This window comes from Aquarana catesbeiana, linkage group LG06 (genome assembly GCF_042186555.1).
Source record: "Aquarana catesbeiana isolate 2022-GZ linkage group LG06, ASM4218655v1, whole genome shotgun sequence".
NCBI lineage: Eukaryota > Metazoa > Chordata > Amphibia > Anura > Ranidae > Aquarana > Aquarana catesbeiana.
The window spans coordinates 314329874-314345760 of record NC_133329.1 but is presented as its reverse complement, the minus strand read 5'-3'; the positions used below and the strand labels follow the sequence as shown (position 1 = coordinate 314345760).

The window sequence follows — 15887 nt, the reverse complement described above, 5'->3', positions numbered from 1 at the left end:
TGAGTACAATCAGAGGTCAGATTTCAGGCCTGTCAGTATTCTTCCAAAGGTCTTTAGCCTCCCTTTCGCTGGTCCGAACCTTTATGCAGGGGGCAACTCATTTGCTTCCTCCCATTAGGTCACCTATGTGTCCTTGGGACTTGAACTTGGTGCTGTCTGTGTTAGAGAAACCACCATTTGAGCCGATCAAGGAAATTCTATTAGACTTGCTGTTACGCAAGGTAGCCTTCCTGATGGCTATCATCTCGGCGAGAAGGGTGTCGGGAGTTGGCGGCCCTTTTGTGCAGGGAACCTTACTTGATCCTTCACCACAACAGGGCCATGTTACGACCTGTTCCTTCCTTTTTGCCAAAAGTGGTGTCAGCCTTTCATTTGAATTGGGACATTATTTTGCCTTCTTTTATTCTCAGACTCGTTCAGTGGAAGAGAGATGACTGCATTCCTTGGACCTTGTCCAGGCAGTCAAGGTTTATTTGTCTAGATCTGCGGAGATCCGAGGATCAGACTCCCTTTTTGTTTTACCAAAAGGACCCAAGAAGGGGCAGGCATCTTCCATTGACAATTGGGTCCGTCACTTGGTTATTCAGGCCTATGGTCTGAAACGTAATGCTCCTCCCTTTAGGGTGAGAGCTCATTCTACCAGGGGTATAGGAACCTCCTGGGCTTTTCGCCATCAGGTATCTGTGGCTCAGATTTGTAAGGCTGCTACCTGGTCTTCAGTGCATACTTTCACAAAATTTTATCAAGTGGATGTTCGAGCAGGCGAGGATTCTGCAGTGTACTGCGGACTGCCATATAAGGTCTGATGGCTATTGTTTGACAGGGTGTCTCCCTCCCCTCAAGGCTTTTGCTCTGGGAAGTCCCAGTAGGTAATGAATATTAGCCTAACTCTGTGTCCCATGTTGTATGAAAAAGAAAATAGGATTAAAAATAGGAACACAGAGATCCCTCCCCTCTTTTTTGAGGGTTCAGTGCTTGCTACAAAACTGATTTAATTCCTGTATGGGAGGGGTTATATAGGGGATCACTTCCGGTCTAAGACTTTGTCTACCAATGTCCATTCACCTAGAGATGGCATATAACCCAGGTAATGAATATTAGCCTAACTATGTGTCCCATGATGTACTCAAAGAAAAGGATTTTACAGGTAAGTATGGCGAAAAAATCTAATTTTGTTTTTAATTTGAATGCAAAAAAAACAATACATAACCCACTTTTTGTGTTAAAATAAAGGATGATGTTACGCCGAGTAAATAGATACCAATTATGTCATGCTTTAAAATTGCAACAAATTACATCAATTTTACTATCCATAGGCAACGCTTTAAAAGCCTTTACAGGTTACCACTTTAGATTTACACAGGAGGTCTAGTGCTAGAATTACTGCCCATGATCTGGTGTTTACAGTGATACCTCACATGTGTGGGACGATCACTGTTGACGCACCTGCAGGACCAACGCATGTGTTTGCCTTTGCGCATGAGCCTAAGAGGACGGGGGCACTTTTTGGGGGTTTTTTTTATTTTTATTTTTTATCACTTTTATTGCTGTCACAAGGAATGTACACATCCCTTGGGACAGCAATAAGGCACATGACAGGTACTATGTATGGAGGGATCTGAGGTCATAAAGACCCTGAGTCCCTACTTTACACTTTAAAAGCATTCAAAACACTAAGATGTGCGTTTTTGAATGTTTATTTATTTTTTTTAAATGGCACCGATGACATCTGGGTAAACCGGAAGTGAGGTCAGTTCATCGCTTCCGGATTACTGCTTTGGAGACCCGATAAAAGCTGATCCCAGCTTTGTTTGGGTGTCCAGCCAACGCGCTGGCTGGTTGCTCAAGTTTCCCAGGTGGAAAAGGAGAGGCCGAATGAGCCGTGGAGTGGGGGGGGGGGGGGGGGTTGTACCCTCCCTCTGCTGCTGCTGCTGCTTATAACAGCAGTCGAGTGGCTAGTTAGCCTCTCTGATTGCTCTCAAAAGCGAGCTGACCGCCAGCTCTAAAAAAAAAAAAAAAAAAAAAAAAAGGTACCGGGATAATGCCTGCAGCTGATTATGTGGAGGGTCAGTAGTAGAAGTCCTAGGAGAAGCAGTAGCTCAGCAGCCAGCCTCACTATCCTCTTGATCTACCCGGCTTTTAGTGCCACTCACTTGGGCTGGCTGCACCCTCACTCTCTGGATCCAGGGGGTCCGACTGGGTGCAGGAGCCAGAGGAGCCACCACCATAGAACTAGAACTAGAGTTACTGTGGGACAGGAAGGAGCAAAGCCCAAGGGAAAGCTGCAGGGGAAGGGGGGCGAGCAAGGGTCTCCCTGAGCCAGGGGTGGAGGCAGGTCAACACTGAGGAGGTTCTTATCTAACTTGTGCATCTCCCACAATGACCTTGAAAACAAGTAACACACTCACCCCCTTGTGCAGCTTTTCCATCACCTGTGCCCCCCTCACCTTGTCCTACACCCCCCCCCCTTACCTTGTGCAGCGCTCCCCCACAAACTTGTGTACCCCCTTCCCTTCATCTTGTGCAGCTTCCCCTCTCACCTTGTGCACCCCCACCTTGTTGAGCTTACCCATGCCCCCTCTCCCTTTGTCCTCCTTACCTTGTGCAGCTTCCTCATGGACCCCCAGAGCCTTGAGTTCCTGGCTGTGGTGCCAGCCCTCCACCAGACACTGGTAGCACATTGGGGTTTTGCACTGGACACAGTACATGCTGTGGGTCTTCTTGTTTGTGGTACAAGTTGAGATCTTCTGGGTGCTCAGTCTCTGGATAACCCGGCTCTGGGCGGGTGGTAGCAGTGTTCGGCCAGCGATTCTTGGGGCAGATGACAGCGGAGGCAGCACGGCTCACATTAGAAGAGATCTCACTGTCTGCACATGACGGTGGCCTCCTTCAGGCAGTTCTAGCACACCTGGCACCGGTGGCCACCTTGCCCTGTTGGTGGCGCTACATGGCACCCTCCAAGACCCGGTGTGTTCTTGACGCCGCCGCGGAGGCCCCGTTCTTCCAAGACATTGCGGGAAGGTCATACACTGGAGGCGGGTGGGCATGGCCATGAATAGACCTGCAATCCATTCAGCGCATTCTGGTGGCGGTGCCCATCCCCCCTTCAGTGTGGCACCCAGGGCACATGCCACCCTCAATTAAATTTCTCTGCCAACTTATGCCACACACACACACAGTTTCGGCCCTAGTGGTGCTTTCACTCCAAAAGTTGCTTTTGACATGTTTAGTGACCTATTAAATTCAAAACACCATTTAAAGTGATGGTGAATAATCTTCAGATATAATGATACAGAGTATGGTTTAGAAAACAGGAGTACTTAAAATATACATACCTGCATATTGTGTTGCATTTGATTATTTATTTATTTTTCTTCCCATGAAGGTTGGAAGCAGTGCCGGTTTGGGTTTTAATGTGAATGTTGCTTTTACGGGAGGAGTGGACCCACCCATGGGAGATGCAGAATACTTGGCTGCATTCAGGTAACAAAAAAATGTACCATCGTTAATTTATTTATATATATATATATATATATATATATATTACACACATATACATTTCTTTCACTCATGGTTGGTGTTTGGCTGAAGCCATTTATTATCAATCAACTGTGTTTACTCTTTTTAGATCATAATGACAACAGAAACTACCCAAATGACCCTGATCAAAAGTTTACATACCCTGGTGGTTTTGGCCTGCTAACATGCACATAAGTTGACACAAAGGGGTTTGAATGGCTATCAAAGGTAACCATCCTCACCTGTGATCTGTTTGCTTGTAATTTGTGTGTGTGTATAAAAGGTCAATGTGTTTCTGGACTCCTGACAGACCCTTGCATCTTTTATCCAGTGCTATACTGACGTTTCTAGATTCTGAGTCATGGGGAAAGCCAAAGAATCTGTGGGAAAAGGTAGTTGAACTGTATAAAAAAGGAAAGGGATATAAAAAGATATCCAAGGAATTGAGAATGCCAATCAGCAGTGTTCAAACTCTAATCATGATGTGGAAAATGAGGGGTTCTGTTAAAACCAAACCAGAGTCAGGTAGACCAACTAAAATTTCAGCCACAACTGCCAGGAAAATTGTTTGGGATGCAAAGAAAAACCCACAATTAACTTCAGGTGAAATACAGGACTCTGAAAACATGTGGTGTGGCTGTTTCAAGATGCACAATAAGGAGGCACTTGAAAAAAGCCATTACTACGCAAATGCCACAAAGTATCCCGCTTACAATACGCCAAACAGCACAGAGACAATCCTCAAACCTTCTGGCACAAAGTCATTTGGAGTGATGAGACCAAAATTGAGCTTTTTGACCACAACCATAAATGCTACATTTGGAGAGGAGTCAACAAGGCCTATGATGAAAGATACACCGTTCCTACTGTGAAACATTGAGGTGGATTTCTTATGTTTTGGGGATGTGTGAGCTACAAAGGCACAGGAAATTGGGTCAAAATTGATGGCAAGATGAATGCAGTACGTTATAAAAAAATACTGGAGGAACACTTGCATTCACCAGCCAGGAAGCTGCGCATGGAACGTACTTGGACATTGCAACATGACAATAAACCAAAACACAAGGCCAAGTCGACCTGTCATTGGCTACCACAGAATAAAGTGAAGGTTCTGGAGTGGCCATCTCAGTCTCCTGACCTCAATATCATTGAGCCACTCTGGGGAGATCTCAAATGTGCAGTTCATGCAAGACAGCCCAAGAATTTACAGGAACTGGAGGCTTTTTGCCAAGAGGTATGGGCAGCTTTACCATCTGAGAAGATAAAGAGCCTCATCCACAAATACCACAAAAGACTTCAAGCTGTCATTCATGTTAAAGGGTTAATACACGGTATTAAGAACTGGGGTATGTTAACTTTTGATCTGGGTCATTTGGCTAGCTTCTGTTGTCGTCATTATTTAAAAAGAGTAAACATGATTGATAATAAATGGCTTCAGCCAAACACCAAACGTGAGTAAAAGTTTTTGTGTTATTCATATTCTCTGAAAAATGACCAAGAAATCATAAATTCTACCAGAGTATGTAAACTTATGAGCACAACTGTGTGTCTATGCGTGTGTTTGTGTGTGTATGTATATATAATATATACAGTGGAACCTCGGATTACGAGCATAATCCGTTCCAGGATTATGCTCGTAATCCAATGTACTTGCATATCAAAGCGAGTTTTCCCATTGAAGTCAATGGAAACGAAAATAATTTGTTCCGCATTGACTTCAATGGGATGCAATACCGCATGCAGCCAGAGGCGGGGGGCGCCAGAGAGCCTCGGAAATGGCCGAAAAGGCCCGAGGGACACTTCGGCGGACCTCGGCAAACCTTGGAAAGACTCCGTTCACGAGCCTTTCCGAGGTCAGCCGAACTGTCCTCGGGCCTTTCCGTGCATTTCCAGCGACTTTTGGCTCTGCACCCCCCACCTCAGGCCAAAAGCAGTACTGCACACCACTTTTGGCCTGAATCCTACCACTCGCAAACCGAGTTAGGAATTTTAGAAATACAGTGCTCGGTTTGCGAAACGCTCGTTAACCGCGTTACTCGCTAACCGAGGTTCCACTGTATATGTATGAGAGATTAATATATGTGTGTGTGTATATATATATATATATATATATATATATATATATATATATATATATATATATATATATATATATATATATATATATATATATATATATATAATCTCACAAAGGTGAGTACACCCCTCACATTTTTGTAAATATTTTATTATATCTTTTCATGTGACAACACTGAAGAAATGACACTTTGCTACAATGTAAAGTAGTGAGTGTACAGCTGTCCAAATTGGGCCCAATTATACATCTTCCCTGGCTACAAGGTCTCAGGTGTCAATGGGGAGCAGGTGTGTTAAATTTGATGTTATCGCTCTCACTCTCTTATACTGGTCACTGTAAGTTCAACATGGCACCTCATGGCAAAGAACTCTGAGGATCTGAAAAAAAAATTGTTGCTCTACATAAAGATGGCCTAGGCCCGGGAATCACTAAATGGCGTGCCATCCATGGACCGCCTGATATTATCATTCAGGCCGACGCAGTTTCGCCATTGAGCACCCTTTTCTTTCCCCCTGCCATCGCTCTGTAATCCTCACAGAGCTGAAAGCCGGAGGCGGGACAGTTCTGGATAGAGGGCAGAGCTGCACGAGGTTAACTAGCAGGTGATTGGCTGCTAGGATAATGGGTGGTCCTAGCAACCACCGACTTGCAACACCCGCCCTCCATTCAGCCAGGCTGAGCCTCCATCTGCTCTTCGGTCTGTGTAAGGTAAGGCAGTGAGGGAGAGGGCGAAGTTATAGGGATTAAGGACACTAGTATGAAAAGTTGAATAGGACCTAAGGAATGTGTGTACTGATGACACAAATCGAGTTGCTGAGGACTGTAATGTGGTAGGCTGAAGACATCAAAGTGGAGGGGCTGAGGACTGTCATGTGTGTGGGAGGGGGAGCTGTGGACATTAAAGGGGGGCTAAGGACTGTAATGTGGGGTTACTGATAATGGTAATTTGGAGGGAGCTGAGGACATTAAAGTGGGGGACTGAGGACTGTAATGTGGGGGGGGGGGGGGGCTGAGAAATACAATGTGGGGGCAATGAGGACATCAGTATGAAGGGGGCTTGAAGATAGTAATATGGGGTGGCTGAGGACTGTAATGTGTGTGTGTGTGGGGGGGGGGGGGGGGGTTGAGGATATTAAATTGGGGAGGCTGAGGACTGTGATGTGGTGGGGGTGGGGGGTACTGAGGACAGTAATGTGGGGGTATAATATATATAGGGGCAGGAGACAGTACTGTCGGGGGGGGTTGATATCAAGGAAGTGTGAGAGCATTACTGTGAAAGGGGTGGAGGGGGTGATGTAAAGGAGGACCTAAGGACACTCATCAAAAGGGAGGGGACTCTGATGTGCACTGGGGACGCTGATGTAAGAATGGGTTCACATCTGTGCACGTGCATTAGTTGCACCTGTTGTGGGTAAGTCAGCCCATTTTATTGAAACACAGAGAAAGAAGTCCTTGACCTTTTTTTTTCCAAAATTGCACCGTACCAAGGCGCCTGGTGCTGCAGCAACATGCGGTTTGGCACATGCGAAAAGGCGCCATGGGTACCGATTTGATATTCGAACCTCTGCTGGAAGAAAATTTTGCTGACCGGACCTCTATGAATTTCAATTCAACACCCCTGGCCTAGGCTATAAGAAGATTGCCAAGACCCTGAAACTGAGCTTCAGCACGGTAGCCAAGACCATACAGCGGTTTAACAGGACAGGTTCCACTCAGAACGGGCCTCGCCATGGTCAACCAAAGAAGTTGAGTGCACATGCTCAGCGTCATATCCAGAGGTTGTCTTTGGGAAATAGACATATGAGTGCTGCCAGCATTGCTGCAGAGGTTGAAGGGGTCGGGGGTCAGCCTGTCAGTGTGCAGACCAATCAACCACACACTGCATCAAATTGGTCTGCATGGTTGTCATCCCAGAAGGAAGCCTCTTCTAAAAATAATGCACAAGAAAGCCCGCAAACAGTTTGCTGAAGACAAGCATACTAAGGGCATGGATTACTGGAACCATTTCCTGAGGTCTGATGAGACCGAGATAAACTTATTTGGTTGACATGGTGTCAAGCGTGTGTGGCGGCAAGCAGGTATGGAGTACCAAGACAAGTATGTCTTGCCTACAGTCAAGCATGGTGGTGGGAGTATCATGATCTACGGCTGCATGAATGCTGCTGGCACTGGGGAGCTACAGTTCATTGAGGGAACCATGAATGCCAACATGTACTGTGACATACTGAAGCAGAGCATGATCTCCTCCCTTCGGAGACAGGGCCGCAGGGCAGTATTCCAAGATAACCCCAAACACACCTCCAAGATGACCACTGCCTTGCTAAAGAAGCTGAGGGTAAAGATGATGGACTGGCCAAGCATGTCTCCAGACCTAAACCCTGTTGAGCATCTGTGGGGCATCCTCAAATGGAAGGTGGAGGAACGCAAGGTCTCTCAAATCCACCAGCTCTGTGATGTTTGCACAGGGACTTGGGTATGCAGCCTTATATTCATATCTTTATTACCCCTCTCCCCTTTTCTAATTAAATTGTATTACTCATAAAAACCCCCCTATGTATTGTTGACTATTTTGTCACTGATTTTATGTCCATTTACCGATGCATTTCCTGATGAAGAGGTTTATCCTGTGAAACTAGTAGAATTACTATGTATGACCAAGTCAGTGTATTTTAATTCTGTTGTTATGTACTTTGTATTAATACATTTTTTTGTAAAAATTTTATATCTGCTTATACACTATTTGTACATTTTTCGATTTCGTACCGGGATAGTCCATTTGCTCTTTTGCCTCATGGTGAGCCTTGTTTGGGGACTAGGCTCCTAAACCTCTATTCCAGCTTTGTGATGTCATCATGGTGGAGTAGAAGAAGACTCTAGTGGCAACCTGCAAAGCTCTGGTGAACTCCTTGCCCAAGAGGGTTTAGGCAGTGCTGGAAAATAATGGTGGCCACACAAAATATTGACACTTTGGGCCCAATTTGGAAATTTTCACTTAGGGGTGTACTCACTTTTGTTGCCAGCGGTTTAGACATTAATGGCTGCATATTGAGTTATTTTGAGGAAATAGAAAAATTACACTGTTATACAAGCTGTACACATACTCCTTTACATTGTAGCAAAGTGTCATTTCTTCAGTATTGTCACATGAATAGATATAAAGAAAAAATTATAAAAATGTGAGCTGTGTACTCACTTTTATGAGATACTGTGTGTTTGTGTGTGTGTGTATGTGTATATATATAGATATAGATATAGATAGATAGATTTTTTTTTTTTTTTTTTTTTTTATTGACAGCCCATGGCTTGCAATTTTATAAAATACATGGTATCTCCCATTTCTGTCCTGAGTACATTAGTTTGATTCAGAATTATAATTTTTAGTGAGTAACACACACCTAAGATAGCACAGTTTTTCTAGGAAACAAGCAGCTGATTTTGGTTCACAGTTGAGTTTTTGCATGCCCCTACTTTCTTATGGGCAGGATTTATTTGTTGAATTTCAGCTCCACATCTGTAGAGATGCCTAACAGTTTTTTTGGGATTTTTTATGCATCTTTCCAGGACAGGACTGCTGTTAAGATTGTGGTTATTTTATTGTCAGGAATATTGTAGAGATTTTTCTCCAATTTTGTATTTTTTTTTAAATAATACTAGAATAAGAACTTTATTAATTATTTTTCTCCACCTAGGACCGTGGTGCTACCGATAGCTCGTGAGTTTTCTCCAGATGTTGTCTTGGTGTCTGCTGGGTTTGATGCTGTGGAAGGACATCCATCTCCACTGGGAGGCTATAACGTATCAGCCAAATGTAAGTGCAAATACATGGTATAGCCTATCTTATTAAAACCATGTTTATATTAGTGTAGGTTTACAAAACCTTTGTGCTCTAAAATCGTTAATGTGAGATTGTCACCAAGTTATGAGTATTTAGACATGAGGACCAATTAAAAAACAATAAAAATGTTGTCCACTTTGTCTGGAAAATACTCATGTTCTATTTTCAGTTGATAAATGGATATTAGCCACTTACATCCAAGCAGTTAAATACCCATTTCTAATAAGTAATGTTTTTCAGTCTCTGTTACATCAGAGATTGCTAGATCAGCTCTGTCTTTCTCAAAGGTTGCTGCCAGCAAATGCATTGTTTTTTGTGCTAAGCGAAGCCGCACTCTTGAGTGTTCTTTCTAACACAATGGATTGGTTCGGTTACCTGAATTCACTCCTAGTGTCAGAGTGCCATTTTGAAATGGCTGTGTGGCAGAGGCTTGCAACTTTAGTCCATTTATTTATTTGACGTTTGAACTAATGGTTGGAGGTCTAGTGGGAAAACTTGACATTACATTCATGACTTAATTGCACAAAAAAACTTTTATCTGAGTTTGCTTTGCTCCATCATCTTCATCTGCTGCCATCAACTTCCTCAATTGGCCATAGTGCATCCAGTGATATTGCATTGTCCCAGCACTAGGCTCTACTCTTCAGTATTTAACAGATGCCAAAAGTATACATTGCATTGCAAATGCACCGCAAGCAGTATAAATTAAAAATAAATGTAGTAGCAAAAAGGCAAAGGAGATTTTGGACAAAACATATAAAGCCTTTGCTACTTTTATGTTCTCTAAGGCCTCATGTACACTGCTGCTGGTAAACGAACGTTTAGGAGCAGTTGGGCATTTTTTCAACTGCTCCTGAATGCTCCTCTGTTATCTTATCAGTACATGTACACAGGGTCGTTTCTAGGCAGTTGCGTTTAGAGGCTTTTTTTGGAACCCAAAAAAATGCATTCAGAAGCTGTGTTTAGAACCATTTCAAACGCCTCTAAACACCTTTTCAGGTGTTTTTAATTTTTGGCTATTTTGAAAAAAAAAATTTTTTTTTTTTTCAAATGCTTCTAGGCGCAAACGCGGCTAAACATGACTAAATGCGGCATGTAAACGCGGCTACGGCCGTTTTTAGACGCCGGTTTCTAGCAGTCAAGGTAAATCAGGAGAGGTTGAACAACGTCCCATGTACATGAAGCCTTAACTGGGTATATTTCTTGTAGGAGTATATTTTGATTAATACCTGCTTCATGTAACTGTTTGTATGTTGTCTATAATCTATGAAAGGTGATGCACAAAAAATGCAGAAAATTAAAGCTGTCTATATACAGGTTTATGTAAAGAACCTGCTTGACTACCAGGCAGCTTGCATTTTCAGAGTGAGATCAACATTAGCAGCCAGTGTATTTCTCCCATCTTGACCATCTTTAAAATGCAGATGCATTTCATGTTCCCGAACTGCTTTTCAGAAGTGTGGAATTGCTCCTCCTGACTGATATACTGTGATGCTACATGGCTTAAAAGGTTTGGTAACATTTATTCAGAGATGGCCTTGACACAAGACATGTGTAGCTTAATTTTTGCCAGGAAGTTATAATGTAATTTGTAAGCAAAAAGAAAAACACTGGATAATTTCTTGGATTCTTTACAGAAACTGCAGAAAATGTTGCAATAAAATTATAGTTGGACACTCTATTAGACAAACCCATCTCCATAGGGCCTAATAGTCATAATCTGCTGTGATTTCATCATTCAAGCTTGTTCTCCGATTGTGGAGTTGTTGCCAATTGCACACAATCAGATTTCATTTTCAAAAGGAATCTGGTTACAGAACTCAGATTACTCACCATGACAACCTTTTGATTTCTCTTTTTTTTTTCTTGTAAGGTTTTGGATATCTGACAAAGCAGCTTATGGAGTTGGCTGCAGGTCGTGTTGTTCTGGCACTTGAGGGAGGTCATGATTTAACAGCGATTTGTGATGCTTCTGAATCTTGCGTATCTGCTCTACTAGGTAACGAGGTAAGCGCAAAATAAAGGGTTTTTTTTCAGTGTGACAGAGTATGTCTGTCAACTATTTTAAAGCCCAGCTTTTTATTCGGGCATGATGCAAAAAACAAATCTGCTCAAGCAACACTTGTCTTCAGTTTTACCTGCAGTTCTTTTTATTCGCCACTAGATGCCCTCAGTCTTTCAGATTGAATGACACTATTATTCAACCTAGAAGACTGAGGACATAATATCAATGATTGAGCATCATGGCACCCCAGACTGGAGGAGAGAGGAGAGGAAGATCCATCTCACTTGGCTATAAATACATTACATTGCGAGGGTCCCCTTGCAGGGAGATGAGAATGGTTGGGGGGCTGAGCATGGAGCTGGACAATAAATGTAGTATTTAATTGATGCTACAGCAGCAGACCCAACCAGTCACAGATTTGGCCATACTGTACATTTATGTGACCAGGGCTGAAAAATGCAGCAATCTAGTTCCAGAGCCTTTGATATGTGGTCAAGTACTCGTCATTAGCAGAAGCTGTTCTTGCTTTATACATTGAGCAGTTATACTTTTGTCTGCAGTAAACAGCTTTCGTGTTTGCATATTTTATATTTAAAGAGGGCTTGTATTTGGAAAACTTTTTTATCATAATTATTTTTGAGTGCTAGTTAAAATGGGATTACAGTGTCTCAGATGTAAAGAGGCGTCTGCGGTCTCTGCAATTACCCTATGCCATGCTGTACCCCACTAAGTTGAGAGTCACTGCTAACCGGCAGGCTCACATCTTTGAATCGGCCCAAGAGGCGGCCCCATGGCTTGATCGCAGTGAGCTGGCCCTACGCCACTGCAGTGAGGACGAAGTAGGAGATTGAAATGTGTTACACTCCTGCATGCTCAGGCACCTGGTTCCTGTTTGCGCAGAGATCTCTACAAGCTCTGTATGGAAGCTCTGTATTTTTTTTCACTTCACTGGCTTTCTGCTTTTTTATAACATTTTCTGGAAAGGGAAAAATGTATGTTTTGTTCTGCTGGGAGACATAATCTTACTATGTGAACTTTGAGCTATCTTGTGAAGTTGACAAGAAAAAAGGCACCTTATCTACGTGAGAAGTAGAGAAAATCGCTATATGTGTTTTTGTTCAAGTTTGGATTACAGTGGCCTGTCCTGTTGATGGCCTGGGTTTTTGTTTTTTTTATATTTCCCCTTCCTTTACCGCAGGCTCTTTATGGAGGCTACTTGACCCTGGAACTATCACTACGCAAGACTTGGCACACTAGTGCTGTGGTACTTATGGTCTATGCTAGCGGTCCTTTGCCGGGGAATGAAACGGTTGACACTGTTCTCATCCAGTCTGCCCATTAGGGTCTCTTTAGAACCATTCAGACCTGTGTATCTATGTCCCGAGAGGAGATTTACAGATAATATACTGACCATTTTTTCCTATTTGTGCCTATTATTGTCCCCAATGGCTGTATTGGGGACAATTAGAGATGGGAACAAATATGAAATATTTAGGGGGTATATATAGGGGGTTCCGCTTGAACACGCAATGATGATTTCTACTTGTTTGAAAAAGTAGACTCGCTTAACTACAGAAACCCATATTTGTCTTAAATATTCTTGGGTGGGAAAGGCATACTAATCCACACACACACCACCTTCTCTGGGGGGGTGAGTGTGGTAGTGCACAGCTCTATAGACTTCCAGGAATTTGATGTATATATAGATGCAGAGGGGCGCTATATCTTTTTGCACTGTCAAATTGGTTCATTGCAATGTATATACATGCCTCCTCCTTCCGTTTTACGGTGGCGGTGCTCCGGACTATCATATTTGGAGGGGAGACCGGATTTGCCGTTGCTAATGGTGGGGGACTTTAACTGCTGGCTGAGTTTCTCAATGGACAGGCACCCAGGCTTTGGGGCTTCTGTCTCATTGAGGGGATCTCCATTGCTAAGACTGCTCAATGAGGTGGGTTGGGTGGATATTTGGTGACATAAGAACCCATTGGACAAACAGTTTTCCTGTTTCTCCAAAGCACATGGAACGCTATCTAGAACTGACCTAGTGATGGGTAACTCGGCCATGCTCCCATCCGTCTCGGAGGTTGTATACAAACCCCGCAGTATGTCGGACCACTCACATCTGGTGATTAGTTTGTTTCCACACTGTCCAGGCTGCCTAGGGCGCCCTGGAAATTTAATGCCTTTTGGCTGAAGCTATTTTCATCTCATGAGGGGATGGAGCGGAGCATGCAAGAGTTTTTTGCTAGTCAGGATTCTGCTGACTCCCCCTTAGTGCAGTGGGAAGCCTTCAAGGCCTATCTGAGGGGACTCCTTATCACTGAAATTGTCAGAGTTAATCAAAATTCATCTGGGATGATGGAGGAGCTGGAGAAGCAGGTGCACGCATTGGAGGAACGGTATGTACAGGACCCTTCCAACAGGGCCAAGGAGGCCTGGCAGTCAGCCCAATCAGCTTATGAGCGGCTGCTGTCCTCCATGGCGGAAAAAAAATGGTTCTTCTCCAAACTGGCATTCTTTGAGGAGGGTGAGTGCACGGGGCACATTCTGGCCAGGATTGCTCATTCCCAGTAGCGCTCCCCTGCTATTGGAGCTATTGGAACATCAGGGGGCAAACTGGTGCACTCCCCGGATCAAATTTTGCAGGAACTAGCGGGCTTCTATGAAAACCTGTATCTTCCTACTGGTGAGTACACCCCAGAAGATCTAACAATGTATTTGCAAGGCATTAACTTCCCGCAGCTCACAGGTGACCAGAGGAGGGCCCTGGACACTCCACTCACTTTGGAGGAGCTGCAGATGGCACTCGCAGAATTCCCTAACTGTAAGGCCCCTGGGGCGGACAGGTTGCCCATGGAAATTTACAAGCAGTATGCGGGTATCCTTTTACCTAAATTACTGGGAATGTTTAATGTGGCTAGGGAGCGATGGGTCTTAACCCCTTCTATGACCACAGCCAACATTGTCTAAATATTAAAAACTGGGAAGGACCCTGTAGATCCGGGCTCAAATAGACCCATGTCCCTGCTACAGAGCGACATTAAACTCCTAGCCAAAATCCTGACACTTAGATTGAATGGGGTCATTACGTCTGTTGTGCACCCAGACCAGGCCGGATTCATGCCCAACAAGTCCACGGCAGTGAACCTAATGAGACTCTTTTTAAATATGCAATCCCCGGCAGATAACATAGGACAGAGGGCTCTGCTCTCACTGGATGTTATGAAGGCCTTTGATAGCATTGAGTGGGAGTATCTGTGGGAGGTTCTCCAGAGGGTTCCAATTTCGGGTAACATACATTTCATGGGTCCGCTTACTTTTTTGCTGCTCTCAGGAAGCTATTCGGGCATTGGGTAGTATGTCTTGTACTTTTCCCTTGGGTAGGGGCACAAGACAAGGGTGTCTGCTGTCATCCTTGCTCTTTGCTCTAGCCAATCAACCCCTGGCAATTAAAATCAGAGAACACCCGGGTATTGCCGGCTTCTGTTATGGAGACAGATAGGAAAAAATGATGCTCTATGCGGAGGGTGCAATGATTATGCTTGGAAATGTTGAAGGTTCCCTTAAAGAAACCTTGTCCACCATAACAGAATTTGGTATATATTCAGGGATCAAGATTAACTGGACAAAGTCCTCCCTAATGCTCATTGACGCGGGGGGTGGGGGTTTACACTCTCCACTACTAGCTCCATACCCCTGGCCACCTCCATCAGGTACCTGGGGGTCCAGGTGATACCCAGTATCCGTGACTAAGGGAGGCTAAATATTTCCCCGCTGTTACAAAAATTCCGGGATCGGATTAAAATGTGGAATTCACTCTGCCTGTCGGTAGCCGGTAGGGTAAACCTGATCAAGATTATTAATGCCCCAACTACTATATGTGCTGCACAACTCACTGGTAGTGGTTCCTCTTAAGACATTAGGAATAGTTAACTCCCTATTCTGCATGCTAATATGGAAGAACCGCCCCCCCCTAGAATTAAACTTGAACATTTGCAGTGCCCTAATAATGAGGGAGGTCTAGCCTTGTCAAACCCCTGGCTGTATTATCTAGCCGCACAGTTACAGCACTTGATAGGAGTGATGAGTTGGGATATGGAGTGGAGGGGTGCCAACGGCAGCTCTTCTGAGACCGTGATGCTGCATACAATAAAGGATGAGTCAGTTCCAGTGGCTCTTGAAGCTCTGGCCTTCGGCAAGCCACATAAGATATACCCGACCTTATTCAAAAAATATGGAATAAAATCAGATATCTGCAGGGAGTGATTGGCTACACTGAATTTAGTCGGATCTGGTCTAATGGAACATACATTGAAATTGCTAAGTTGCCCTATGGAAGAGATATGGGATGCTATACATTAGACAAATTTTTCATAATGGAGTACTGTTGACATTTGCAGCTCTGCAGGAGCCGTTTGGTTTTCCGTCTTCCATGCGCTTTTATTATA

The 15887-nt window shown here is 44.0% G+C and overlaps 1 protein-coding gene across 4 annotated transcripts in view; it reads left to right on the top strand.

Annotated features, from left to right (window-relative positions):
• Positions 1-15887, top strand: part of HDAC4 (histone deacetylase 4) — a 393738-nt gene that overhangs the window by 356718 nt on the left and 21133 nt on the right. For all 4 annotated transcript variants that reach the window (XM_073633685.1, XM_073633682.1, XM_073633683.1 and 1 more), the window contains 3 exons: positions 3386-3483; positions 9286-9404; positions 11305-11438. In XM_073633685.1, coding sequence (XP_073489786.1) covers positions 3386-3483; positions 9286-9404; positions 11305-11438 — 351 coding nt within the window. The remainder of the gene's footprint in view (positions 1-3385; positions 3484-9285; positions 9405-11304; positions 11439-15887) is intronic.